General features: G+C 36.0%; 1 protein-coding gene across 8 annotated transcripts in view; it reads left to right on the top strand.

Moving 5' to 3' along the window:
* RPS6KA3 (ribosomal protein S6 kinase A3) overlaps nt 1-27,201 on the top strand; it is a 116,750-nt gene that overhangs the window by 9,275 nt on the left and 80,274 nt on the right. For 3 of the 8 annotated variants that reach the window (XM_006741719.3, XM_031037245.2, XM_031037247.2), the window contains one exon: nt 21,989-22,045. In XM_006741719.3, coding sequence (XP_006741782.1) covers nt 21,989-22,045 — 57 coding nt within the window. Of the gene's footprint in view, nt 1-15,276; nt 15,371-16,291; nt 16,393-21,988; nt 22,046-27,201 lie in introns of all 8 variants that reach the window. The other 5 variants (XM_081809056.1, XM_081809057.1, XM_081809058.1 and 2 more) reach the window with 3 other exon arrangements.

Raw genomic sequence — 27,201 nt, forward strand, 5'->3', positions numbered from 1 at the left:
AAGAAAAGGAAATTTAAAGAAAGTTTACATGATCCTTGGTGGGGTTTTTTTCCTTTTTTTTTTTAACCACCTGTTAGGTTAAATAGCCCTAATTAATCTTTTTTTAAAAATTGAGATATGACTTACCACAAAATTCACTCTTGTAAAGTATACAGTTCAGTGGGTTTTAGTATATTCACAAGGTTCTGCAACCATCACCACTATCTAATTCCAGAACATTTCATCACCCCCAAAATAAATCCCATACTCATTAGCAGTCAGTCCCTTTTCCTTCTTTCCCCCAGCACCTGGCAACCAATAATCTACTTTCTATATTTGCCTATTCTGGACATTTCATATTAATGGAATCATATCATATGTGACCTTTGTGTCTGACATCATTCATTTAATAATGTTTTCAAAGTTCATCCATGTTATAGCATGTATCAATGCTTCATTTTGATGGCTGGGTAATATTCTGTATGGATATACCACATTTTGTTTATCCATTTGTCGGTTCATGGACATTGGGGTTGTTTCCACTTTTTTGCTATGGTGAATAATGCTGCTATGAACATTTTGTATCAAGTTTTTATGTGAACATACGTTTTTTATTTTCTTGGGTATACACCTAGGCGTGGAATTGCTGTGTCATATGGTAAGTCTATGTTTAATATTTTGAATTACCGACAGATTGTTTTCCAACTTGCTTAAACCATTTTACATTCCCACCAGCAGTGTATGAGGGTTCCAGTTTCTCCATATCCTCATCAACACTTGTTATTGTCTTTTTCATTATAGCCTTTGTAGTGTGTAAGAAGTGGTATCTCATTGTGGTTTTGATTTGCATTTCCCTTATAACTAAGGATATTAAGGATCTTTTTGTGTGCTTATTGTCTACTTGTATACGTAATTAATTCTTGTGCTTATTTTTTACTGATTTGGAGACTTAAGTGGAGTTTTTGCATTAATGCTGTTAATAGAAGATCCTTGTCTATGTTATATTGTATACAGATCTTCCTTGACTTAAATAGGATTATGTTCCGTCATAAGTTGGAAATGCATTTAATACACCTATCATATTAATGTCACAGCTTAGCCTAGCTTACCTCTAACATGCTCAGCACTTATATTAGCCTAGAGTTGGGCAAAATCATCTAACACAAAGTCTATTTTATAACAAAGTATTGGTTATCTCATGTAATTTATTGAATACTGTACTGAAAGTGAAAAACAGAATGGCTTTAAGTGTATTGGTTGTTTATCCTTGTGATCACATGGCTGATTGGGAGCTGCCATTCCTTGCCACTGCCCAGCATCATGAGAGAGTGTCTTACCACATATTGCTAGCCCAGGAAAAGATAAAAATTCAAAGTGGTTTCTACTGAATGAAATTAAATAATCATTTCTGCACCATTGTCAAGTCGAAAAATTATAAGTCAAACCATCATAAGTCAGGGACTGTCTGTACATAGTTCTTCAGAAAACTTAGTTTCAATCTGTGCTTTCAAAAGATTTTTTTTTCATTTTTATATGTGATAAATTCAAAGCCTTTCCTAGAACACTGATTTTTCCAACTGGGTCAATAGAGTCCTATGTTCTATGGAGATACCTTATGTTACCTCATCACCTGGACCACCCCTTTTCCCAGCCAGAGCAGAGTTTCTAGAGGAATACAACAAAGAGTTAATGTTAATTATAGAAAATTATAGCAAGAAAGCAAAAATTGAAGCAGTGATATTTTTCATTACAGTCTCCTCAGTGTTGTTATACTATTCTGTAGTTTCTTATTTAAAGCAAGAGTACAGGAAATAATTGAAGGTCAATCAAAACCACATGTCTAGACTCAAAAATTAAATACTCACTTAGGTTAACTGAGATATACAGGTGTTTCATTTAAAGAAGTAGGAAAATGCAAAACAAAGCCTGTTTGCCTCCTTTCCTTCAAGTTCCTGCTGGCTATTGGTATAAGCAGTAAGGGGGGTTACTTAAAGAGAGAAATGTCACAGACAAATTAAAAATAAGATTTCCTGGGGCACATGGCTGGCTTAGTCAGTGGAACATGTGACTCTTGATCTCAAGGTCACAAGTTCAGGCCCCACATTGGGTGTGGAGCCTGCTTGCCTTTTTTTTTTTTTTTTAAAGGATTTCCTTTGGATTATTAAAAAGAGCTCATAAATGTGGGTTTTTTTTTTAAGATTTTATTTATTTATTTAAGGGAGAGTGGGAGAGAGAACATGAGAGAGTGCAAGAAAGAGAGAGCACAGGGAGGGGGGAGGAGGAGAGGGAGAAGCAGGCTCTCTGCTGAGCAGGGAGCCTGACATGGGGCTCCATCCCAAGACCCTGGGATCATGACCTGAGCTGAAGGCAGACGCTTAACCGACTGAGCCACCCAGGCACCCCTGTAAATGAGTTTTAAAGTGAACTTTTCCCCCTAGCTCTTCTGAGTGTGAAGTATATTACTAGGTGATGATGAATGAAATAGGATTATTTCCTTTGGAATGTTATAATTTAAAAGTACTGAGGTGGACAGGCAGTTAAATAACCTGAAGCAAGCTGAATTAGCCAGGAATGTTCCAAACAAATATAATTGGAACTTTAGAAGAAAATTATGATCTATAATGTTATAGCAGTTTTCCATAGTGCACTTTTAAGCATAATGTGGAATATTAGAAAGTAAATATTATTACCCCTGACACCCAATAAAGTTCCTTTTAAAACACACATACACAAAACAAAGAAATGTTTTTTTCAACATAAAAATTAATCACTTGGAGGAGACTTCTGGTTCTGCCAAGTTGGAGAAGCCCTATTCCTCCTAGGTCCTCTTTTACAACTAAAACACCTTAGACATAACACATCAAACAAGTACAGGAACACTCTGAAAGGTGGAAACAAGGAGGGAGACTGCCTACAGACTTTGGGACTCAAAGAATGACACAAATAGTGAGTTCCTTGGGTTTTTTTATTGCCTCCCATATATCTTGGACAGGTCCTGTAAAAGCCTCCAACCTGAACCACCAATAGACACAGACAAAAGGGACTCCAAGAAAAGCCTGTTCTCTCTAGCCAAGTGAATGAGGAAAGGGTAGCCTAACAATAGTAAATCTTTTTGACAGTACTCACCCTACTGTAGCCAAACACCCCAGAAAAATCCCACCCTACACCAAAGAAGCAAGTGGCAGTGCTTGAATTCCTCCACTCGATGATGTTGGCTGTGCAGATCAAGGACCTGATCTCCCCATTCCCTGCCTAGCAAAAGCAGATAGCACTTTGATTCCCCCTGCTGGGTGGTTTTGGCAGGGTGAGCAGGATCTGATCTTCCCTCACTGCCCCACGCCCCCCCCCCCCCGCCCCTGTGCCACCACCTGCAGAAGGAGGTGATGCTCTCACTAAGGTAGTGTCAGTGGGGTCCAGGAGCCAGTTGAGCCTCCATCCCAATCTGGAAGCAGTGAAACTTAACAAGGTGCTGTGAGGCTAGGGTAGTCCCCACTAAGCCTCCCCTTGCCCTGTGTCAATGAGGAGCTGAGCTTATACCTTCACCTAAAATCAACAAGGCAGAATAAGATGGTTGGAGGTGGACTAGTCAATTCTGCTTCCCTTCTTTCCTGATGTCATTGGGGCCCAGTGGGCAGCTGAGCCTCCCTGCCCCTCATCTGGCATCTACAAGGCAGAACAAAATGGTGGATGGCAGGGCTGGTTGGCACTCCACTTCCCCTTTTTCCCTCCCCTGTTAGTTGGGCCCTTAAGGAAGCTGAACTTTCCACTCTACCTTACAGCAACAAAGCAGTGCAAGTCAGCCCCCTGCTTTCTTTCTCCCTATTGGCAGTGTGATCCATCAGGTAGATGAGCTTGTACCCCTACTCAGAGGAAATGCAATGGTGCAGGTTGGTTCCCCACTTTCACTGGTACCAGGAATGGAACTAACTTCCATCCCACTCCTATTCAAAAAAGCAAGAGTCACTGCACCACTTTAGCCAGGGTGGTGTCAGTGGGGCCCAGCAGGAAGATGAACATACACAGTCACCCTGCCCTTACACTAATTCTCACCTAGTAGACTGCCAGCTAAAAAATGATTAAATAGGATTCAGTCTTGGGCGCCTGGGTGGCTCAGATGGTTAAGCGTCTGCCTTCGGCTCAGGTCATGATCCCGGGGTCCTGGGATCGAGTCCCGCATTGGGCTCCCTGCTAGGTGGGGAGCCTGCTTCTCCCTCTGCCTCTGCCTCTCTCTCTCTCTCTCTCTCTCTGACTCTCATGAATAAATAAATAAAACATTAAAAAAAAAATAGGATTCAGTCTTCTTTCCAAAATTTCCATTATACAATTGAAGGTCACTGTACTAGGAACCAAGAAAATGACAACATGAATGAGAAAAAAGTCAACAGCTACCAACACCAAGATGCTTCAGGTGTTAGAATTATCTGACAAGGATTTTAAAGCAGCCATCATAAAAATGCTTCCATGAGCAATCACAAACACATTCGAAACAAATGAAAAAAAAAATTGTCTCAAAAGATATAAAGTAGAATATGGAAACTTTAGAACTGAAAGATACAGTAACTAAAATAAACTTACTATATGGGCTTTATAGAAGAGGGGGGGTAACGGGAAAGAGTAATTTTGAAGATTGATCCAGTTACCTAATTGGAACAACAGAGGAAAAAAACTGACAAAAAAAAAAAAAAAAGCCTAGGAGCCTGGGGAATATTAACAAGAGATTTAACATCCATGTCACCATAGTCCCAGAAAGTGAAGAAAAAGAGTGGACCTGAAGAAATAATGGCCTAAACTTGCTCAGTTTGGCAAAAGACAAAATCTACAGATTCATGAAACTGACTGAACCCCAAACAAGATAAACCCAAAGTAATCCATGCCCAGACACATCAAAATCAAACCTTTGGAAATGAGAACTTGTTTAATGGGTATGGAGTTTCAATTTTGCAAGATGAAAATGTTTTGGAGATTGGTTGCACAACAGTGTAAATATATTTAACACACTGAACTATACACTAAAAAGTGTTTAAGATGGTAAATTTTATGTTGTGTGTATTTTACCACAATTTTTAAAAATTTGTAATCAAACTAAAAGTAAAGCAAAGAATCTTGAAAGCAGATAATGAGAAATGAACTATTACATATAAGGGAACATTCAAATGACAGCACATACCACATTAGAAACCATGGAAGCCAGAAGAAAATGGCACCAGTTTTCAAATGCTGAAAGAAAAGAACTGTCAACCCAGAATTCTATACCCAGTGAAAATATCCTTCTGGAATGAAGGTGCACTCAAAACAGTCTCAGATGAAGGAAAGCTAAGAGAATTTGTCTATAACAGACCCTGAAAGAACTACAGGTAGTTTCAAGCAGAAAGGAAATTTTACTTTTTTTTTTTTTAAAGATATTATTTATTTATTTGACAGAGAGAGACACAGTGAGAGAGGAAACACAAGCAGGGGGAGTGGGAGAGGGAGAAGCAGGCTTCCTGCTGAGCAGGGAGCCCAATGCAAGGCTCGATCCCAGGACCCTGGAATCATGACCTGAGCTGAAGGCAGACGCTTAACGACTGAGTGCTTTTAAAAGAACGATCTAGGGGCTCCTGGGTGGCTCAGTTGGTTAAGTGACTGCCTTCGGCTCAGGTCATGATCCTGGAGTCCCTGGATCGAGTCCCGCATCGGGCTCCCTGCTTGGCGGGGTGTCTGCTTCTCCCTCTGACCCTCCCCCCTCTCATGTGCTCTCTGTCTCTCTCATTCTCTCTGTCTCAAATAAATAAATAAAATCTTTAAAAAAAATAAATAAAAAAATTTAAAAAAATAAAAGAATCATCTAGAATATCAAGAATAAAGGAATAATATGAATTATATAGTCTTTTCCAGAAAATAGAAGAGGAAACACTTCATAACTCACTTTATGAGGCCAGTATTACCCTGAAACCAAGACCTAAAGACAGGACAGAAAAGAAAGCTATAGACCAGTATCCCTCAAGAACATAAACATAGTATCCTCAACAAAATATTAGCAAAAGAAATCAAGCAATATATGAAAAGAGCTATACACTGTGATCAAATGGATTTTATTCCAAGGATGTAAAACTGGTTTGGTATTCAGAAATCATTCAGTATAGCCCACCATATTAAAAAGGAAGAAAAATCACATCATGTTAATAGTGCAGAAAATGCATTAAACTGAATTAAACATTCATAATAACTCATCAAACTACGAATAAAAGGGAACTTAGTTTGATAAAGAATACACAAAAAAACCCCACAGATAACATCATACTTAATGGTGAAAGACTGAATGCTTTTCCTTTAATATCAAGTAAAAGACAAGGATGTCCATTCTCACCACTGCTATTCAGCCTAGTCCTGGAAATTCAAAAGGTAAAGGAACTAAAATATCTAATACAAGATAAAAATAAAGTGGAAGGATCAACCCAATTTTAAGCTTCAGTAATCAAAATTGACACTTCAATCAAAATTCTGTGGTATTGGTAAAAGGATAAACACAGGGGCACCTGGGTAGCTTAGTCAGGTTGGGTGTCCGACTCTTGATCTCAGCTCAGGTCTTGATCTGAGGGTCGTGAGTTCAATATAGAATGCAGAAATAGACCCATACAAGTACAGCCAGTTGATTTTTATCAAAGATGCAAAAGCAGTTCAATGGAAAAAGGATAGATGGCCTTTTCAACAGTGGTGCTTGGAGCAGTTACACATCCATGGGTAAAACTATTTTACTGTAATCATTATATATATATATATATATAACTATATAATATATATAAATATAACTATAATCATTAATTATAGTGCACCTCAACATCACACCTTACACAAAAACTAATTCAAAATGTATCATGGGGGAATTAAGAGTATACTTACCTTGATGACCAATGAGTAATGTATAGAATTGTTGAATCACTGTATTGTACACCTGAAACTAATATAACACCATATTAACTATACTGGATTTAAAATAGAAAATAGAAAAAAAAAGTCTGATAAAAAGACACAAAAAAGAAAAAAACGCAAACAGAAAAAAATGTAGCATGGATTTAAATGTAAAATATAAAACTTTTAGAATTTAGACCTAGAAGAAACTTTTCAGGACTTTGGGCTAAATGAATTCTTAGACCAGACACCAAACAATCCATAAAAGGAAAAAAATTAGACTTTATTAAAATTCAAAACATTTGCTCTATGAAAACAACCCTGTTAAGTCAATGAAAAGACAAGTTACAGATTGGGTAGAAATATTTGCAAACTTGTATCTGAGAGGGCTTGTATCTAAAATATATAAAGAACTCTCGGGCGCCTGGGTGGCTCAGTTGGTTAAGTGACTGCCTTCGGCTCAGGTCATGATCCTGGAGTCCCGGGATCGAGTCCCATATGGGGCTCCCTGCTCAGCGGGGGGTCTGCTTCTCCCTCTGACCCTCTTCCCTCTCGTGCTCTCTGTCTCTCATTCTCTCTGTCTCAAATAAATAAATAAAATCTTTAAAAATAAAATAAAATATATAAAGAACTCTCTAAACTTAACAGTAACTTAAGCTCAACAATCCATTTAGAAATCTGACAAAAGAGAAGAACAGCATTTCACTGAAGAGGATATATGGATAGTCAATAAGCATATGAAAAGATGTCAACATGGTTAGCTATCAGGGAATTAAAATCATGATGAGCTATCAGTACACACCTATTAGAACAGCCAAAATAAAAAATAGTGGCAATATTGAATTTTGGTGAGGATGTGGACAAACTGGATCTCTCATGCATTGCTAGTGGAAGTGTAAAATGATAAAGCCTTTCTGGAAAATAGTTTGGCTGTTTCTTTAAAAACTAAACATCAACTTATTGTATGACCCAACAGTCATACTCCTGGACATTGATCCCAGAGAAATGAAAACGAATGTCCACACAGAAGTCTGTACACAAATTTTCATAGCATTCTATTTGTAATATCCAAAACTTAGAAACCAAATGTCATTCAGTGGGTGAATGGTTAAACAAGCTGTGATACCTCCACACTAGAATGCTACTCAGCAACTAAAAGGAATGGATTATTGATACATGGAGCAATTTGGATGACTCTCAAGGATGAATTTATATTCCGTGAATAACTTTAAATACTGTATGATTCCATTAACATAACATTCTTGAAATGACAAAATTGTAGAAATGGAGACAAGATCAGTGGTTGCAAGGGTTAGAAAGGGGCAGGAGGGAGGTGGGCGTGGTTATAAAGGGGTCAGCACACAAGATCCTGGTGTTGATGAACTAACTGTTCAGTATCTTTATAGTGGTGGTAGATACAGGAACCTACAATGTGATAAGTTGCTTAGAACACACACAAGAACCTGTAAAACTAGTGAAATCTGAATAAGGTCTGGGCTTTGTACTGGTATAAATTTCCTGGTTTTGACAGGAAGTTATGTAAGATGTAACCACTGGGTTAAAGGTATATAGGACCACTCTTTTATTTTTCCAACTTCCTGTGAATCTAATCATTAATTTAAAAGTTAAAAAAAAGTCAGCACTAGATAAAATTCAATGTCTATTTCAATTAAAAACTTAGTAAAACAGGAATAAAAGGGTGTGTCTTTAATGTTATTAAAAAACAGTCTCAGACCAATAGCCAGCATCATGCCTGATGGGTACATATTTTAAGTCAATCTCATTAAAACTATGCCTGCTGTTTTCACCTCTATTTTATACTTAGAAAGAGTTTGCTAATGCAATTAGACAAGAAAATCAGAGTACTCAAAAGAATAGTAAAAAATTACTGTTCATAGATGATATAATTATCTACTTGGATAATTTTTTTTTTTTTTTTAAGATTTTATTTGACAGAGAAGAGACACAGCAAGAGAGGGAACACAAGCAGGGGGAGTGGGAGAGGGAGAAGCAGGCTTCCTGCTAAGCAGGGAGCCTGATGCGGGGCTCGATCCCAGGACCCTGGGACCATGACCCGAGCCGAAGGCAGACGCTTAATAACTGAGCCACCCAGGCGCCCCTCTACTTAGATAATCTAAGGAAGCCACTAAAAAGGTTCTTTAAAAACTAATGATAGTCTCGGGCGCCTGGGTGGCTCAGTTGGTTGAGCGACTGCCTTCAGCTCAGGTCATGATCCTGGAGTCCCTGGATCGAGTCCCGCATCGGGCTCCCTGCTTGGCAGGGTGTCTGCTTTGCCCTCTGACCCTATCCCCTCTCATGTGTTCTCTCTCATTCTCTCTCTCTCAAATAAATAAATAAAATCTTTAAAAAAAAATAAATAAAAACTAATGATAGTCTCATAAGGTGGTATTATACAAAATACATATTCAGAAATCAATGAATAGCTTTCCTAGTTAAAAAGGGTAGGGGTGGGCGCCTGGGTGGCTCAGTCGGTTAAGCGACTGCCTTTGGCTCAGGTCATGATCCTGGAGTCCCGGGATCGAGTCCCGCATCGGGCTCCCTGCTCGGCAGGGAGTCTGCTTCTCCCTCTGACCCTCCTCCCTCTCATGCTCTCTGTCTCTCATTCTCTCTGTCTCAAATAAATGAATAAAATCTTAAAAAAAAAAAAAAAGGGTAGGGGTACCTGGGTGGCTCAGTTGGTTAAGTGTCTGCCTTCGGCTTGGGTCATGATCCCAGAGTCCCAGGATCGAGCATTGCATCAGGATCCCTGCTCAGCAGGGAGTCTGCTTCTCCCTCTGCCCTTCCTCCTGCTCATGCTCTCTCTCTCTCTCTGTCAAATAAATAAATAAAATCTTTAAAAAATGGTAATGGAAAAAAATCTCATTCAAAATAGTAAAAATATTATATTTTTGGAAATTAACATAACAAGCAAAGGGCAGGAATTAAATTTAAAAATTAGTTGCATAAAGAATAATTTGAATAAATTGAGAGAAAAGCTATGGTTCTTTAAATTACTTTAAATAAGATTCAAGGTTTGGTTTTTTTTTATCGTTTATATTTAAGAATTGAGGGTAACCTCCTGTCTTGAATGAACATTCCCAGATTTTTAGTTTTTTAAAAATTTCTTAAGCTTCTTTTAGTTATTTTATAGTTTATCTGAACAATGCCAACAATTTTTTAGTAAAATGCACTTATTAATAGTGTTTATGCTTAATACATGTACAGCTAGAATTAATCATGGAGCTATAATTAGGAACTTTTATCTTTGATTATTTTTTCAGAAATAAACCTTGCTGCCAGGTTGTGTTTATACCTTTGGTAATTTTTAAATATGTATACACATATTTTTTTAATGAGCGAGTAGTTTGGATTGTTTTTTTCTAAGTAAATTCAACTCCAAACTTGTCTAAAACACTTTGTGTTAAGATACAGTTGATACTACACAAATAGGAATTTTGCTTGGATGTTAAGCTCTGATTTATTGTGTATTTGAGCAAATCCCATTCTGTCTCAGTTTACTACTTGCAGGCTATTATTGCTGTCTTCTTTTTGTTCATAAGGGTCTTTATAAGACTATATAATTTTAAGTGATTGTTAACCATTACATTATCAGTAACATATACTGGGTTCAGTTCAGCAGACTTTCAAGCACCACTTGTTTTATCAGTGAGGAAACAGAGATTCAGGTCATTTTGCCATAGTCACATAACAAAAGCTTGAGCTTTGAAGCCCATTATCATGGTGTATCTGTTTTAGGTAGGAGGGCTTCAGTAAGCCTCTGGAAACCAGAAGAAATCATTAGACTTGTTCCTTAGACTCTTAAATTAACCAACCCAAGTAATGCATTAAAGAGTTATCTAGTACTCAAATTTTTAGCCCTCAAAATGGAAGTGGACCCATTAGGATAAGAGACTCATCAGAATCCCCTCAAATATTTGTCATTTGTCATTTCCTCTGGCAAGGCGAGCAGGAAGAAAGAGAAGCTAACACTGAACACCCAAGACACAATGAGCTTTACCACAACCTCCAACATAACTAGTGTCCAAATCTTGTGGATTAGAAAACTGAAGCTCATGTTAAGTAACTTGCCCAAAGTCACACCTATAAAAAAGGGCATAGTCAGGTTTTGAAGCTTAATATGTCAGACTCCAAAGCCCACGATCTTTTCTCTACACTGTGATTTCCCAGACTTGTCTAATCACAGGAATCATCTAAAGTAGCTGTTTAAAAAATGAAATACCATGGGGCTTCTGGAACTTCTGATTGATTTTCGGATAAGGCCAGGTAGTGTATCATTACCAGGAATCTTGGGTGATTCTGATCATCAGACAGGTTTGGAAAATACTACCAACTCCATTAGAGTACTAAGAGGTGGGACTTGAAGGTATTAGGAAGGCAGGAATAGGTTTCGGAGTAGATAGAGGAGCTTAAAAAAACAAGTTGACACTTAATTTTCAACACTAGTGAAATAAGAATAGTAAAATTGGGAGCACCTGGCTGTCTCAGTCAGTGGAGCATGCAACTCTTGATCTCGGGGTTGTAAGTTTGAGCCCTGTGTTGGATGTAGAAATTACTTAAAAATAAAATCTTAAAAAATAGTAAAATTGGATTGTGGAAATTATAAAATTGCTTTAGGTTCCTTACTCTTCACAGAAAAACGATGTTTTCTTTTTCTTAGTACTTCTCTTTCAGGTGACAGTATTTATACAATCATTCTTTGACATTATCCTTGTTTACAGTTGGGTACAAAGGCACCGCTGAAGGAGATAGATAAAACTGTATTTTGGATGCAGATAAGAAAGAAGGAATTAGGCTTAGAAATAACATAAAGGGGCGCCTGGGTGGCTCAGTCAGTTAAGTGCCCAACTCTTGATTTCTGCTCAGGTCATGATCTCAGGGTTGTGAGATGGAGCCTCGCATCCTCGGGCTCTGCCCTGAGGCGTGGAGCCTGCTTAAGATTCTGTCTCTCCCTCCCTTTGTGTGTCCGTGCGTGCACAAGCGCGCGCGGGCGCACAGACACACACACACACTCTCTCTCTCTCTCTCCTAAAAAAAAAAAAAAAGAAATAACATAAAAACAGCCTTAAATACAGAATCAGTAATTTCCTCAGGTGAAAACCCTAGAAAATCTTTAATAACTTTAATCCTTAAAGTTTAAGGATTAAAGTCACAAGATTATAACATTGTCAAGCTGGAAGAGCTCTTAGATAACCACATATTTTATGCATGAAGAAACCACAACTCAAGAGAGGCTTAAGGACTTGCCCACAGTCCTGCGGCAAACTTTCAAATCCATGCTGGCCAAGGTTCCATCTAACTCTTACAGATTGCAGATAAGTACCAAAAAATAGTGACTTTTCCACAGTCACACTGCTTTTTAGAAATAAATTTACGGCAAATCATGTTTACCTTATATTCCCTACTTTGTTTTATCTAATTTTACGGTTTCTTCCTTCTTTAAATGCCCTATTGAGAGTGTGAATATATTCAAAGGGATTGCTTTTAGGAGATTATGATTTTAAATATTATGTCTGAACATGATGTTCAGAACATGGTGTTAGAAAAATGAACCATTATCTTCTTAGAATAGTAGAGTTAACAAATGGACACTTTAAGAACATGTGTTATGGAGGACTCTAGGTTCTCTACTTTTGATTAAAAAGCTTTATAGAGAAAAATGAGCAAAGGTAGATGTCTATACATGAATTCTAACAGCATTTCTGTGTAGGAGTACGAGCTTTGGATTCAGACTTCGGTTCGGTTATCTTATCTGCAAACCTAATAGCTCTGTGATCTTGGAAAAGTTACTCAGTTTTTTCTTCTCTGCTATACATAATAACACACCTCATAGTTTATTAATGATTAATTGGGATTAAATGAGAATATATGTAACATGGCTAACACTGTATTTTGAACAAAATGAGCATTGCATAAGGGATGGCTGTGGTTATTAATACCTTGAGCCAGTAGTTTTTTATAAGAATATTAATTTCTGAATGACTGCTTTATTTCTTTATTCACTTTCTTTATCATAATCAGAAAATATGATCTGTAAAATTCCTGCTTTGAAGACTTTTGGATTTACTTTATGGTTTAGACATACTCTTTATAATTTTTCATAGATACTTGAAAAGGACCCATATTCTTTTTGCATTATAAAATTCAATATCTACCTAATCTAATGTAAATTGCTTCAAATGCTTTGTCCTTATTTCATTTATTATGCTAGCTGATACTAGTGTGCTAAAGTTTCCCCTCCTGTTTTGTGTTTGTTCGTTTCATGTTATAGTCCCCAAAACATCTTTTGTGTTTTGTGGTTAGTCTATGATTTAATGTTTTTAATGACTTGTTTGAAAAAATAACATGTTAATTGTAGAAGATCTGAAAAATAGTGAAACACACACAGAAGGAAAAAAAATTTTTACTCTTACTAAGATATATCGTTATTAAAAAGATTTAAATGTGATTAAGAGCAGGGGTGTTAGATTCAGACTTGGGTTTGAATTTAGGCCCTGTTTACTAGCCTTAGGCACAATATTAGACTTTTTTATTTATTTGACAAATATTTATTGAGCACCTACTTTGTGCCAGGCATTTTGCTAGGGGCTTAGGATATAGTGCTTAACAAGATTGACATACCCATCTTGGCTTAATTTCCTCATTTGTAAATTAGTGATAATGCCTCACAGAGTTGTTAGAAACATCAAAGGTGATCTATAGTACTTAACACTTGCCTGGTGTGTGGTAATTGCTCAGTAAATGATAGCAATTATTATCGCTATATGTATTAAATGCTAATTACATTTTTAGTCCAAATCAGATGATCTTTTTAATTGGCTATAGGTTTTTGCCTCACATTTTATTTTTGGCCTCAATATTACAAACTCTTTTTCATTATGCTTTTCTAGTCTTACGTCTTTTGTTTGAGTTTCTCTTTAAAGCAGTAAATAATTGTATGGGCTTTTTAACCTTTTAAAAGATAAAACCTGTCACTCTTAAAGTTTTTATTATCAAGTATTTCAAACACATAGTATAGAATAGTATAGAGAGAATAGTATAGTGAACTACCATAGTAAGAGAGAATAATATAGAGAGAATAGTATAATGAACTACCATATTCCCTTACCCAGCCTCCAAGGTTGTCAACTTATGGCCAATCTTATTTTATCTGTACTCCCCTCATGCCCACACACACATTCTCTCCCCCCCCGCCCCCGGCTCCAGTGGATTATTTTGAAGCTAATCCTAGATACATATATTCAGATGTAAATATTTCATTTATATTTCTTAAAAGATGAAGACTTTTAAAAACACATAACCACCATAACATCATCCCTCATAAAAATGTCAGTAATTCTGTAATAGCATCAAATTCCAGTAAGACACTTTCTTTAAATTAGACACTTTAAACTTTACATTTCTTACATTATTTCTTTTGAAATGATTTCTATCATCTTAAGTTTTTTATTCTTTCTTTGTGGTTTTTTTTCTTCTGACATATGGATTGTTTTTGTTTGAGGAGGTTATGAAATACTGAAGAAAGAATTATAGAGCTAGAAAGACCTGGGTTTGAGTCCTGCTCTTGCCATTCACTGACTTTGCTGAGCTTGGTTTCCTCATCTGTAAAACAGGGGTGATTATACCTACCTTATGTTCTTAGGGTTGAATGTGATGCTTTCATAAAGTAGTTTTTACAGTCTTTGCCAGTTATTATCTTCTCTAGTGATTTGGACTGTAATAAAGAAATACAATTTTTGGTTATCATATGGTTTCTTAAAACATTCCAAAATTTATATTTATTAGCTAACTACTAAAAATAGTGGTTTTTAAATAATCCTTTTAGGACAGAGAGAACTGAGAATCTTTTTCTCCCTTCTTCCACTACCTCTTTTATTTGAGTCTACATTAATTTAGCTTGAGATTACAAATCTTACCTTTAACTTTCTAAGTTTTATATTGTTTATATACTTATATCAACTATTTACTCTTCATTATTGACCCTTTCTCCTTTAGTGGGGTTAATTATTTTATTCATTTGTTTCTAGATACTAAGTTGATGTCAGTATACTTCACCAGTTCTTCCCTACCTCAGTGTTCTTAAGGTCTTATTTTGATTCTCTTTCAATGGTCTAGGACTTACCTTTGAACAATTTATGAAAAAAGATACTACCAGGATGGTGAAATTTTATAAGATTTTGCTGATCTAAGAATAATTTCCTGTGACCTTTGTACATGAAAAACTAGGACAAGGTATACAATTCTTAGATCATAACTTTTCCCTTTCAACTCTCTGTAAGTCATTACTTCATTGTCTTCTGGCATTTTATTGTTGCAGAGGAAAAATCTGAGGTCATTCTGATTTTAGTTCCTTTGAAAATAACCTATTTTTTTCTGCTTGTATGCTTGTAGGATTATATCTTTATCCTTGAAATTTAAAAACATTTGCCAGGATATGTCTTGGTGTTGATGATCTCTGTTGAACCTTCTCAGTCTCCAGTCTCAGGTATTTTTTTTTTCAGAACTGGAAAGTTTTCTTATACTTTTGATTGATTAAAATGCTCTGTTTTTTTTTTTTCTTTAGGAACATCTGTTATTCATAGATTATTTCTATGTCTGTCCTCCATAGTTTTTTAATCTTTTCTTTCATTTTTTTTCATTTATTCAAGTTTGTCCTCTGTGGCATGGATTCCGTTTTCTGCAGTGTCGATTCTAATATTTGCTATTCACAATGCAGATTTAATTTTGGCTACTGTGTTTTCATTTCTTTATTCTTACCTCAACATACTCCTGTTTCATAAGCAGAATTCCCCTTAGGGGTACACTCCAAAAACCATAAGGTGGTTTCAGGCCTAAAGTGTATCTATTTTCCGAGGCCACAACCACAGGACCATACAGGAAAAAAAAGCTTCTGAAAGGGTCCTCTAAAACTTAAAAACATAGATATATAACCAGAGGTCATTTCTACCCTAGTCTAGAAAATAGAACAGTCTTTAGTACTAGCAGGCCTTCAGTTGCTTGAGGAATAGCAAAGCAACCCATAAGGGCAACTTAACTAGAAATAATGGATTTTTCCAATTATATTGATTGCGTTTTTTCCTCATTATAAAAATAATAAATAATAAATGCATATAATTTTGAAAATACAGTACAAGAAGAAAATCCTATGACCCAGGTAACTACTGATAAGATTTGATATATATTTTTCCAGTTACATACACACATGTTGGGGGGGGCACAAAATTGGGTCATGCTGTATAGTTTTGTATCCTTTTTAATTTAATATATTACAAGCATATTTTTGCATCATTAATTTTTTGAGGCCCTTATTTTAACCATTGCATAGTATTCCTACATATGAATAGATGTGTTATGATTTATTTAACCAGTCCCCTGTTGGTCATTTAGATTGTTTTCTATTTTTCAGTATAATGAGTATGATGAATATCACTGTACATAAGTCTTTATGCACATCTCTGATATTTCCTTAGGATAAATGAGGAGCTGATTCTTAATCCTGTCATATTGGTAAGGATTATATACATTCCTTATTAAGAATATAAAATGCTTGTTTCTTATTGTTTCAATGTGATTGCATAGAAGATTTTTTGGATTCTGAACAATTTGATGGTATCTGAACTGAAATTCAAGAGAGGTTTCTCATGCCTCATCCTCAGCAGCTTCATGGGACTCCTACTGCATATGCTTTGGGCAGGAGAGCCACTGCTGATTTCAGGGAGTTTGGAAGGCAAATAATACTTGTGGAAACTTGAGGGTGGTTAAAAAAATACGGTCCTTGCTCATTCCTACAACCTGGTCTCCAAATTAGTACACCAGGCCTCTGGACCCTTTCTTTTCCTCCTCCTTTCCTATTATTTCAGGCTGTTATTCTCTGTGAAGAATTCTTTTCTCCCAGTGTTCATATGTATATTTCATTCCTATGTAGGAGGATGTCAGTAGATGATATTTCCTAGTAATCTCAAGGTAGCATATCATCAGTCACAGATGATTTTTTTAGTTCTAGTATACTTGTACATGATGATCTTCTGCTGGACTCAAAGCATTTTTTTAATGTATTTTATACTTTCTTCAAAGGTATCAAATAGCAACCTAGAAATGTGCATTGTTGTAACATACCATTACAACAAAACAATCTGTTTAATAAAGTTGCTTAAAACGAAATTTTTATTTAGTAAAATATTCTTATTTTTAACATTTGAGAATTTTCCTTAAAATACTTGGGAATACTCTAGAAGTCCTGAAACCTTGGTTCAGAATTACTGGTTTGATCTTTTTTTTTAATTGTTCATCCTTTTTAAACCAGAAAGATGATTTTAGTGATAATTTCATTCCACAACCTTAGAAGTTATTTTGAAAACAATTCCTGCTGAAATGCAGGCTAACAGTCTCCTTTGTCTGATTTGTTCTGATGAGACCCATATTGTACTTTATTCTTATTTTTGACTTTTACACATTTCAGACTAACAGAGTAAAGCATGATTAGCATTTCCTAACCTTTTCCAGTATTTCACATAATATTTGCATATGTACAATCTGCCAAGCTCTGCAGTTTTTTGGCTGGAAGGCATAATGGTGGGATGAGAGAGGATAAATACATTTGCCTCACTTTTAAACTATTCTTTTTTGTCTGTACTCATTCTTTGGCCACATTGTATAAAAATATACTACACTTATGAATGATCTCTTTCACCCTGGTTGGTGGGAAATTGGCTGTATTAAGTAGCAAAACAAGTATCTCAGCACTCTCCTGTACTTCTTCATTGCATTATGTCTCTAGAAGTTAACTGTAGAAATGTATATATTACACAATTCAGGCAAAAGAGAGGGAACAGAAAGTAGCATTTACTGAGCATCTACTATCCTTTGGTCGATCCATTTAAGTACAACATCCCTGTGAGGTAGATATTATGTGCATCTTACAGATGAAGAGACTGAGGCTCAGAATGTTGAGTAACTTACCCAAGGCCAGGTAACTATAGCAGTAAGTGACAGAGCTGGGGTTTAAACCTGGTACTAGTGAGATGCAGACCATATGTTTTTTCTATCTGTTTCTTAAAATTAAATAAGTTTTCTTATTTAATAGGTACTATTCCTTGAACTTTTGGAACTATAGAAATTGCAGTATCAAGTCAGACTGATGGCCCATGTAACCTAATCTCTAGTGAAGCCAGGAGTCATTTTTCAAAAAGGAAACTAACTAGCTGCATGAGTAATTATGCTAATTTCTAGTAGGTAATATTTGAATCCTTGTTTTGATGAAAGGATTGAAGTAAAAGTGCTTTTTAAAGTAAATTTTTGTAAAGCTTCACCAATATGTAGGATAATGTTGGCTTTTATATTTTCTTCCTTAAAATTAAATTGTTCAAAATTTTCAATCTTTCCTAAACTCAGAAAGGAAGTAGATATTTTTGCAAAAGGTAGAGCATAAACTACCTTTAGATCATGTTTCACTTAATTTTTTTTTTCAGATTGCTTTGTTAGTATATTACTGTTAATTGGCTGGGTGAATTGTTTAGAATAGAAATATAAGATTTATGGATTACATGAAGATGAAAATAGCGAAGAGGCTGATTAGCAGATTCAGAATCTTTTTTATAGAGGCCGTAGCGATCCTATAGAGGATCAGAACTAGAAAAAGATGAATCAAAAACTTAAAATTTAAGGCTTTATTCATGAGAGTAAGTGTACCAGCAAGTATACAGGGCTTAGTTGCAGTATGAAGAAGGCAAGGATTTAATCAACAGAAAATTTAGTATGATTCAGCAATGTGTTTTGGGCATTTCAAAAATAATGCATATGTGAACTGCATTAATATAAGTTTATTATCTAGGACAAGGGAGGTGATACGCTCTTTACTCTTCATTGGTCATATCAAGGCTGCAATATTAATTGAATGCAGTTCTGTATACTACCTTTTAAGATGAATTGGGTGCATGCTCAGAAAAGAAGGTGGTCTCATCTATCTGAAAGGAATGTTTGAAGGAACTTGAGTTGGCTAGTAAAGAACAGACTCAGAATGGTTTACAGTAGTAGGTGTAGATTTACTTCCAGTTATTGTACAGATAGAATACAGGCAAGTTAGTCATCATATATTAGTAATCCTACTAAAGGGAATTTGTAGCTGAGGAAAATTACTATGTAATGAAGAATTTTATCTAGGCTGCCTGGTGAGGTAGTACATTCATGTCCTGAGAGTGTTCAAATCTAGGTGAGAATGGCAAAAAAAGAATTGAAGCATATGATGTTTATTTGGAATGACAGACTTTCAAGATCCCTTACCAATCCTAAATGTTTTGATTCCAAGATTAAAAGGACTTTATGGAGTATTATTTTATCCTCATGAAGCTACCTCACCTTAATAATAGTAATTTGCATTGGTACAGTGCTTTATGATTTAAAGTACTTCTTTTAAGTTATCTCAGTTTTGAGTCTAACATTAACCCTTTGGATAGACAGGGCAAGTATCTTCATTTTGAAAAGATAAGATAATAGGCTAGGAGACAGTCTGAATTGCCCAAAATAATAAAGCTTATAAGTGGCAGACCTAGGACTCCTATCCCTGGTCTACCTTCCAAGTTTAGTGCTGTTTCTACTATACCAGTTGGCCTTAAAAGTAAGTTATTAGTTGTAATTCTTGCTTTGTATTACATTGAAAATTGCAAGGAGCAGATGGTTCTCAAATTATATTCCCATGGAAAGTGTAATTGTAGCTCAGTTAGATGAAGGGTTCTAAAAGTCAAATAATTGGGAGCCATTCAACAGATCTGTGTTATAGAAAGAGAACTCTGCCTACCAATTAATGAGAAAATCTAGTTTGTACTACTAGATGAATGATGGTACCATTCACTAAGATAGCAAATATAGGAGATGTAGCAGATTAGTGAGCCATAAAAGGGGTGACTGAATTTTGGATGTAATTAAAATGGCTACCATTGATTGTTTACTAAGTGTCAGGCACTGTGCTTAGAGTTTTATATCACTTATCTCACTTAGTCTTTACCACAACTCTCTGAAGATGAGACTTTTAAGTCTCTACTTCTCATACGAAGAAACTACAGCTTAGTTTCAATAACTTGTCCAAGGCTTCATACTCAGTGTAAGAGCAGAAATTTGAGTCTAGGTGTCTGACTACAAAGCTAGTGTTCTTAAGAGCTAGTTTAAGGTTTGTCTGTGATGTTTGGATAAAAATGATCAGTATTCAGTTGAATAAATGGTTGTGGCTTTTGGGAGAAAGATGTCTCCTGGAGTTATTTGAGCCCTTACCATAGAAGTGGGCAATACTATAGTCTCTGAAAGTGTCTTAGGATAATAAAGATTTTATAACTGCCTCCCCTTTTCTGCATTTTAGCACCATTTCTGTGCTTTGTAATATTGTATAGGCATTCCCTAACCTAGGAACATACTCTATGAGTGTTTGAAAATGAAAGGTACTCTTTTTACAAGTCAGTAGACCTGTGAGATCCTCTAGGATAGATCTCTAGGTTGGGGGCCATGTTTTATTAACCATTCATCTACAGCTTGGTGCCTAGAACATAGCATGAATGAAATGAAATGGGTGGATGAATGGATGGATAAATAGGGATTTAGAGAGTAGAGAGAGTTCAAATTCAGAGCATCTGCCTCATGTGGGATGTAGGGTAATGAGTGGGCTGCCTTTTATTTTTCAGTTGGTAATGCTCCAAAGATGGTTAGCTTAGATCCTTCTACATTTGTTGAATAGACAAGTGGTCAAGGACATTTACTCCTTTTTCCATTGAAGTAACTGGAGAAGACCTTGTGTTCTTGACTTCTGGTTTTGTTTTGTTTTGTTATTACACAAATAATACATATTCATTGTAGACACATTAGAACATTCAAATATGCAAAAACAAACATATTTTAAATTGTCTAAAATTCTACCACCCAGAAATAGCCACTGTTAACATTTTGGTGTATATCCTTACAGAGTTTTTCCCATACAAATATATACATTGAAATATGTATATATTTATTTAAAATGGGATCATTACAATCCATATTTTTTTGTAAACTGCTTTTTCACTTATTACATGTGACTGTCTTTTCATGTCAATAAATTTACATCTTTATTATCATTTTTAATGACTGTATAGTATTCCATTATATGAATGTACCATCATATATTTAACTAGTTCTCTATTGTTAAGAATTTAGGTTTCCAATTTGGAGTTCTTTTTGGAAAAAGTTATGGTGAGCATTCTTGTATGTACATCTTTGCACACTTGTTTTAATACAGACTTAGATTACCTTCCTGAAAGGTTGTGCTGATTTATACTTTCTCCAGCAGTATATCCTGAGTGCTCTTTTCCCCATACTCATATTAGTGCTGGGTGTTATTTTTTCTGTTAATCATTACCAGTTTGAAAGGCAAAGGTATTTTCCGGTTAAATGCATTTGTTTGATTAGTACTAAGGCTGAACTCTTTTTTCCCTTATTGCTCATTTCTGTTGAGGTTCATCATTTTTTCTTACAGGTTTGTAAAACAAAGTTCTTTATGTATTGAGGATACCAACCCTTTGTCATATGTTGCTTTTTTTGTAATCAATTTGTCTTTTATCTTTTTTGTGTCTGACAGATGACATTTTAAACTTTTATCGATTCAAATGTCATTTTTTTCCTTTATGATTTCCACCCTCCTTACCCCATAAATATTATTTACCTATATTTTCTTCTAATACTTCGATAATTTTATTTTTGACATTTAAATGTTTTATGCATCTGATTAATCAGTGGAGTTGGAATTTAGAATGTGTTTTGCCAAAGAAAGTATTGTAAATGATGTTCAGTGAGGTTTAAATAACACCATTTGTAATGCATTTAACTATTAAAATAATCTCAAGGGCTCACCTGGAAAGGTAATCATCATTTATTATATCATTTCCATGGAAAATGTTTTTATAGTTAACTTTTAAAGCACAACCTGTTGCATATTGGCAACTACATACTTATATGGTGGTTTGGTACTTCATTAGAACCCTGTAGGGGTGAAAATATTCCTATGTGATTTTGTTTTGTCTGCCTTCATTTAACTTTAACTGATGTGAAATCTGTGTTGGTAACTTTCTACTTGCTGTGCTTTTCACAGAATGGACAGCAAATTATGGATGAACCTATGGGAGAGGAGGAGATTAATCCACAAACTGTAAGTAAAATACTGTATCATAAGGGATATAGATAAATCAGATACCATAGAATTTAAGGATTCTTATTTTTATTTTTATTTTTTTTTTATTTTATTTTTTTTTTAAGGATTCTTATTTTTAAACTGAGCAAAGTAATGATCTTACGGTATTAGAAACTTGTTGATGCTTTCACATTAATTTTACCAAAATATAGTCTTGAATATGCTATGCCATTTTAAAAAACTGTTTAATAAGACTGATTTTAAGAGAATGATAAAACAAATTGCTTTATATTGTTGAAAGTTTTTCATTAGTACCTTAAAGCTTATTTTTTAAAGATTTTATTGATTTGTTTGAGAGAGAGCACGAGCAGGGGTTGGGGAGGGAGAGGGACAAGTAGACTCCCCACTGAGCAGGGAGCCCCATGAGGGGCTCCATCCCAGGACCTTGGGATCATGACCTGAGCCAAAGGCACATGCTTAACCAACTGAGCCACCTAGGTGCCCACTTAAAGGTTATTTTTTTAAAAAATCAAACTAAACATAGATTTATTAGAGACAAAAATATAAAGGTGATACTTTATAGAAGTATTTAACATAGAAGATGAATGTTCGCTATTTCCTCATCTTGTTTTTTTATTCACTTCTAAGTCCCCAGCACCGAGACCAGTGACTGGCACATAACAGACACTCATTAAATATTACATAAATGAATTAATAAATTTTCCTACCTTTAAGATATCCATTGTTAGCACAGTTAGTATCTTCATTTTATTCTGTACGTAAGATAGTTATTACTGGTATTTACAAAATATATATTCTCCAACTTGCTCTTTTCACTTAAAGTCTAGAACATCTTTTTATCACAGTACATGTAGATCTTCTTTTTAAATTGTTGCATGATACTCTATTTTTTTTAGATTTTATTTGTTTATTTGAGAGAGAGAGAGCAGGGGAGGCAGTGGGGAAGAGCAGAGGGAGAGGGACAGGCAGACTCCGTGCTGAGCACAGAGCCCCACATGGGGCTCCATCTCAGGACCTTGAGGTCATGAGCTGAGCCGAAACCAAGAGTCGGACACTTAACCGACTGAGCCATCCAGGCACCCCTGTTGCATGATACTCTATTTTATGCATGTCCTACACTTAATGGAATTTCCCCCTATTTATTTTTGTGAACTTGTGTTTCAGTAGGATATAGTTTTAGAGAAGGATGTGCTATAACAAAGGGTATGAACATTTAAATCTCAATAGACATAGGGAGCACCTGGTTGGCTCAGTCAGAAGAGCATGCAACTCTTAATCTCAGGATCGTGAGTTTGAGCCTCACATTGGGTATAGAGATTACTTAAATAAATATTTTTTTTAAAAAAATAAATAAATTTCAATAGACATTGCCAAATTGCTCTCCAAACCAAAAAGGTTGTAAAAATGTTACTGTATGAAAGTACCTGTTCAACCATACCCTATTCAACACCGGATATTATTAGAAATTATTTTTCATTCGAGCTACTCTAAATAAATAATACTTTCTCATTTCAGTTTGCATCTCATTTGATTTTTAATGAAGTTGAGTATCCATGTATTACTGGCCTTTGTGTTTTTGGTTGCTTATCTCCTTGGGGTCTGTGTGATCATATATATCCTGGATATTAACTCGATGTCTTTAATGTATCTTGCAAATATTTTCTCCCTATTTTTTAACATTGATTATGTTGTCTTTCATTGTTTGTATACAGAAGTTTTCATTTTTAAATGGTCAGATCTGGCTTCTGGGTTTTGTGTTTTGGGTTAGAAGATCCTTCCCTGCACCAAGGTTATAAAAATAACCTCTTAAATTTTCATCTACCACCTCTATAGTTTTGTGTTTTACATTTAGATCTGTGGTCTACTTGGAATTGTAGTACCCATTATGACATAGAAACCAACTTCTTCCAAATTGCTTGTTGTCCTAATCTCTACTTACTGAACAAATAAAACCTATTCAACTTATTCGAGATTTCTCTTTTATCATATATAAAATTGCCATATTCTCCTTGTGTTAGTTTCCTAGGCTGCCCTAACAAAATACTACAAACTGGGTGGCTTAAAATAACAGAAATTTATTATCTCACAGTCAGGAGGACACCAAAATCTGTGTCCACAGAGCCATGCTCTTTGAAGGCTCTGGGAGGGGATCTTTCCTTGTTTTTTCCAGCTTCTGGTAGCTGCCAGCAGTCCTTGGCATTCCTTGGCCACATCACTCCATTCTTTACCTCCGTGGTCACATGGCATTTTCCTTATGTGTCTCCATGTCCAAATTTCCTTCTTCACATAAGGATACCAGTTACTGGATTAGGGCCCACCTTACTCCTGTATGACCTCCATCTTAATATTATTGAATCTACAAAGACCCTGTGTTCAAAAAAGATCACACTCACAGGTACTGGGATTAGAAATTGAACGTACCTTTTGGAAGACACAGTTCAACCCATAGCATCCCTGAGTGTCTTGACTTCACATACATTTTCAATTACTGTGCTTTTATTATATGTTTTTTATATGTAGCAAGGCAAGCCCTCCCACCTTTTTTTTTTTCCCAAAATTGTGGTCTTTGCATCTTCCAGATAAACTTTACAATGAATTTATCAAGTACTTCTGAAAAAGTTACTGGGATTTTATAAAAATTCCATTATATTTGCTAATTAACACGAAGAAAATTATTTTAATAATGTTGAGTCTTCACATCCCCAAAACATTTATTCTGACATTCTTTTATATCCTTTATCAAAATTTTATGGTTTCTTACATATAGTTTTGTACATTAATTTATTAAGATAAATCTGGGGCGCCTGGGTGGCTCAGTTGGTTAAGCGACTGCCTTCAGCTCAGGTCATGATCCTGGAGTCCCGGGATCGAGTCCCGCATCGGGCTCCCTGCTCAGCGGGGGGTCTGCTTCTCCATCTGACCCTCTTCCCTCTCGTGCTCTCTGTCTCTCATTCTCTCTCTCAAATAAATAAATAAAATCTTAAAAAAAAAAGATAATTCATGGTGGGGACACCTGGGTGGCTCAGTTGGTTAAGTGACTGCCTTTGGCTCAGGTCATGATCCCGGAGTCCCCGGATCAAGTCCCACATTGGGCTCCCTGCTCAGCGGGGAGTCTGCTTCTCCCTCTGACCCTACCCCCTCTTGTGCTCTCTCTCTCTCAGATAAATAAAATAAAATCTTTAAAAAGAAAAAAAGATAATTCATGGGTATTTTATAGTTTTTGTTATATTGCAATGGGATTTCTTTTCTGCTGTCTTCTGATTATTGCTAATACATAAAAATGTTAAATGTTGGGGCGCCTGGGCAGCTCACTCAGTTAAGCATCTGCCTTTGGCTCAGGTCATAATTCCAGGGTCCTGGGATTAAGACCTATATAGGTCTCCCTGCTCAGCGGGGAGTCTGCTTCTCCTTCTCCCTTTCCCTCTGCCCCTCCCCCTGCTCGTGTGCGCGCACGCTCTCTCTCTCTCTCTCTCTCAAATAAATAAAGATCAAATAAATAATCTTTAAAAAATGTTAAATGTTTCTATATGCTTTTTAACATATTTGGAAAGTTTTCAGAAATCAAATTGTCATGAACATTTTGTCAGTTATGGGAGAGTGAGATCATTATAATCTTCTTAAAATCCTTCAGTAGTTTTGTGCTTCCTTTAAATGAAGCCCAAACACTGCAGTGTGACCTATCAGGCCCTTTATAATAAGGTCTTTGTGTACTTCTCTGTATCCTCCCCAGCTTTACTCCTCAACCCCCTCCTGAAAGTGCGGTCACTCCAATGCATCAGGTTTTCTTTTGTTCCTAGGCCTTCATAGGTAATACTCCCTCTCTCAGAATTCTTTTCCCCTAGTACCCCTTCCAGTTAACTGCCAATCATCATTCAGGTCCAAGTTTGATATCACTTCAACTGAGACATCTTCCTGGCACAACTACCAGTTCCATTTCCGCTTTGAGTTAAGCGTTTTTCCTTTGTGCTACCATAGCAGCCTATGAGAACCCTAAATGGAAATACCACATTAGATTCCATTACTTATTTACTTATTCCCTACTAAACTGTGAGTTTGACCATGTCTGACTTATTCCTTGTTTTATATCCAGTATCCAGTAGGTATTCAATAAGTCCTTGTTAATTAAATGAATGCATAATGGGGCCCAAGCATGGGACCTGTGCCTGAGGTTACCTTCACATTTAGTCTAGATTTCTGTACCTCCCAGGCCATTTGAGGCATTCTGTTTCATTCATCTGGAGTATATATTTATTAGCATTTAAGCAAACATAAAAACAAACAGTAAGCATTAATACTGATTTTTCTGCCACCAGTTACCTGTTTTTCTTAGGTAACAATTTCTTTGGAAGGAAAACCTTCAAATTTTTTATTCTCTCTGTAGCCTAGAAACATTTTCCATTGTGATATTATATGGCTCATACTTTCTTTCAGAGTACTCATGACATTAGTAACATTACATCTGGAAGAAAATTGCATTTTATAACCAGGTTGAAAAGGTGCAGGACGGGGTTGTGATATCGAGCCCTACATCGAGCTCCACATGGGGAGCTGTTCCCCTTCCTCTCCCCCTCCCCCTCCACCCACACTCACTCATTAGCTCACACTCTCTCCAAAAAAAAAAAAAAAGAAAAGAAAAAAAAGGTACAGGACTACAGTATTACTAGCAATGTGGGTGAAGTTGTTGAGCAGATCATTCCAGATTATAGGAATTAGGATTGAGTATAAAAAGCCTAATATTTACTATTTCATTGATGGTGTTAAATCCAAAAGATTGTCAAAATATATATTAGCCTTATACTTTTAAATTGTATTTGCCTTTAATGTACAGCTAAAAGTTTTCATTTTGTCAATTACTGATAATTTAAATAACAAAAGTTGAGATGTTCATTAGTTATCTATTTGATGCATATCAAATTACCTCAGACTTAGTAGCTTAAAACAACATACATTTCTTTTTTTTTTTTTTTAAAGATTTTATTTATTTATTTGACAGAGAGAGACACAGCGAGAGAGGGAACACAAGCAGGGGGAGTGGGAGAGGGAGAAGCAGGCTTCCCGCAGAGCAGGGAGCCCGATGTGGGACTCGATCCCAGGACCCTGGGATCATGACCTGAGCCGAAGGCAGTCGCTTAACCAACTGAGCCACCCAGGCG

Source organism: Leptonychotes weddellii, chromosome X (assembly GCF_054177405.1).
Source record: "Leptonychotes weddellii isolate Sample4059 chromosome X, ASM5417740v2, whole genome shotgun sequence".
Taxonomy (NCBI): Eukaryota; Metazoa; Chordata; class Mammalia; order Carnivora; family Phocidae; genus Leptonychotes; species Leptonychotes weddellii.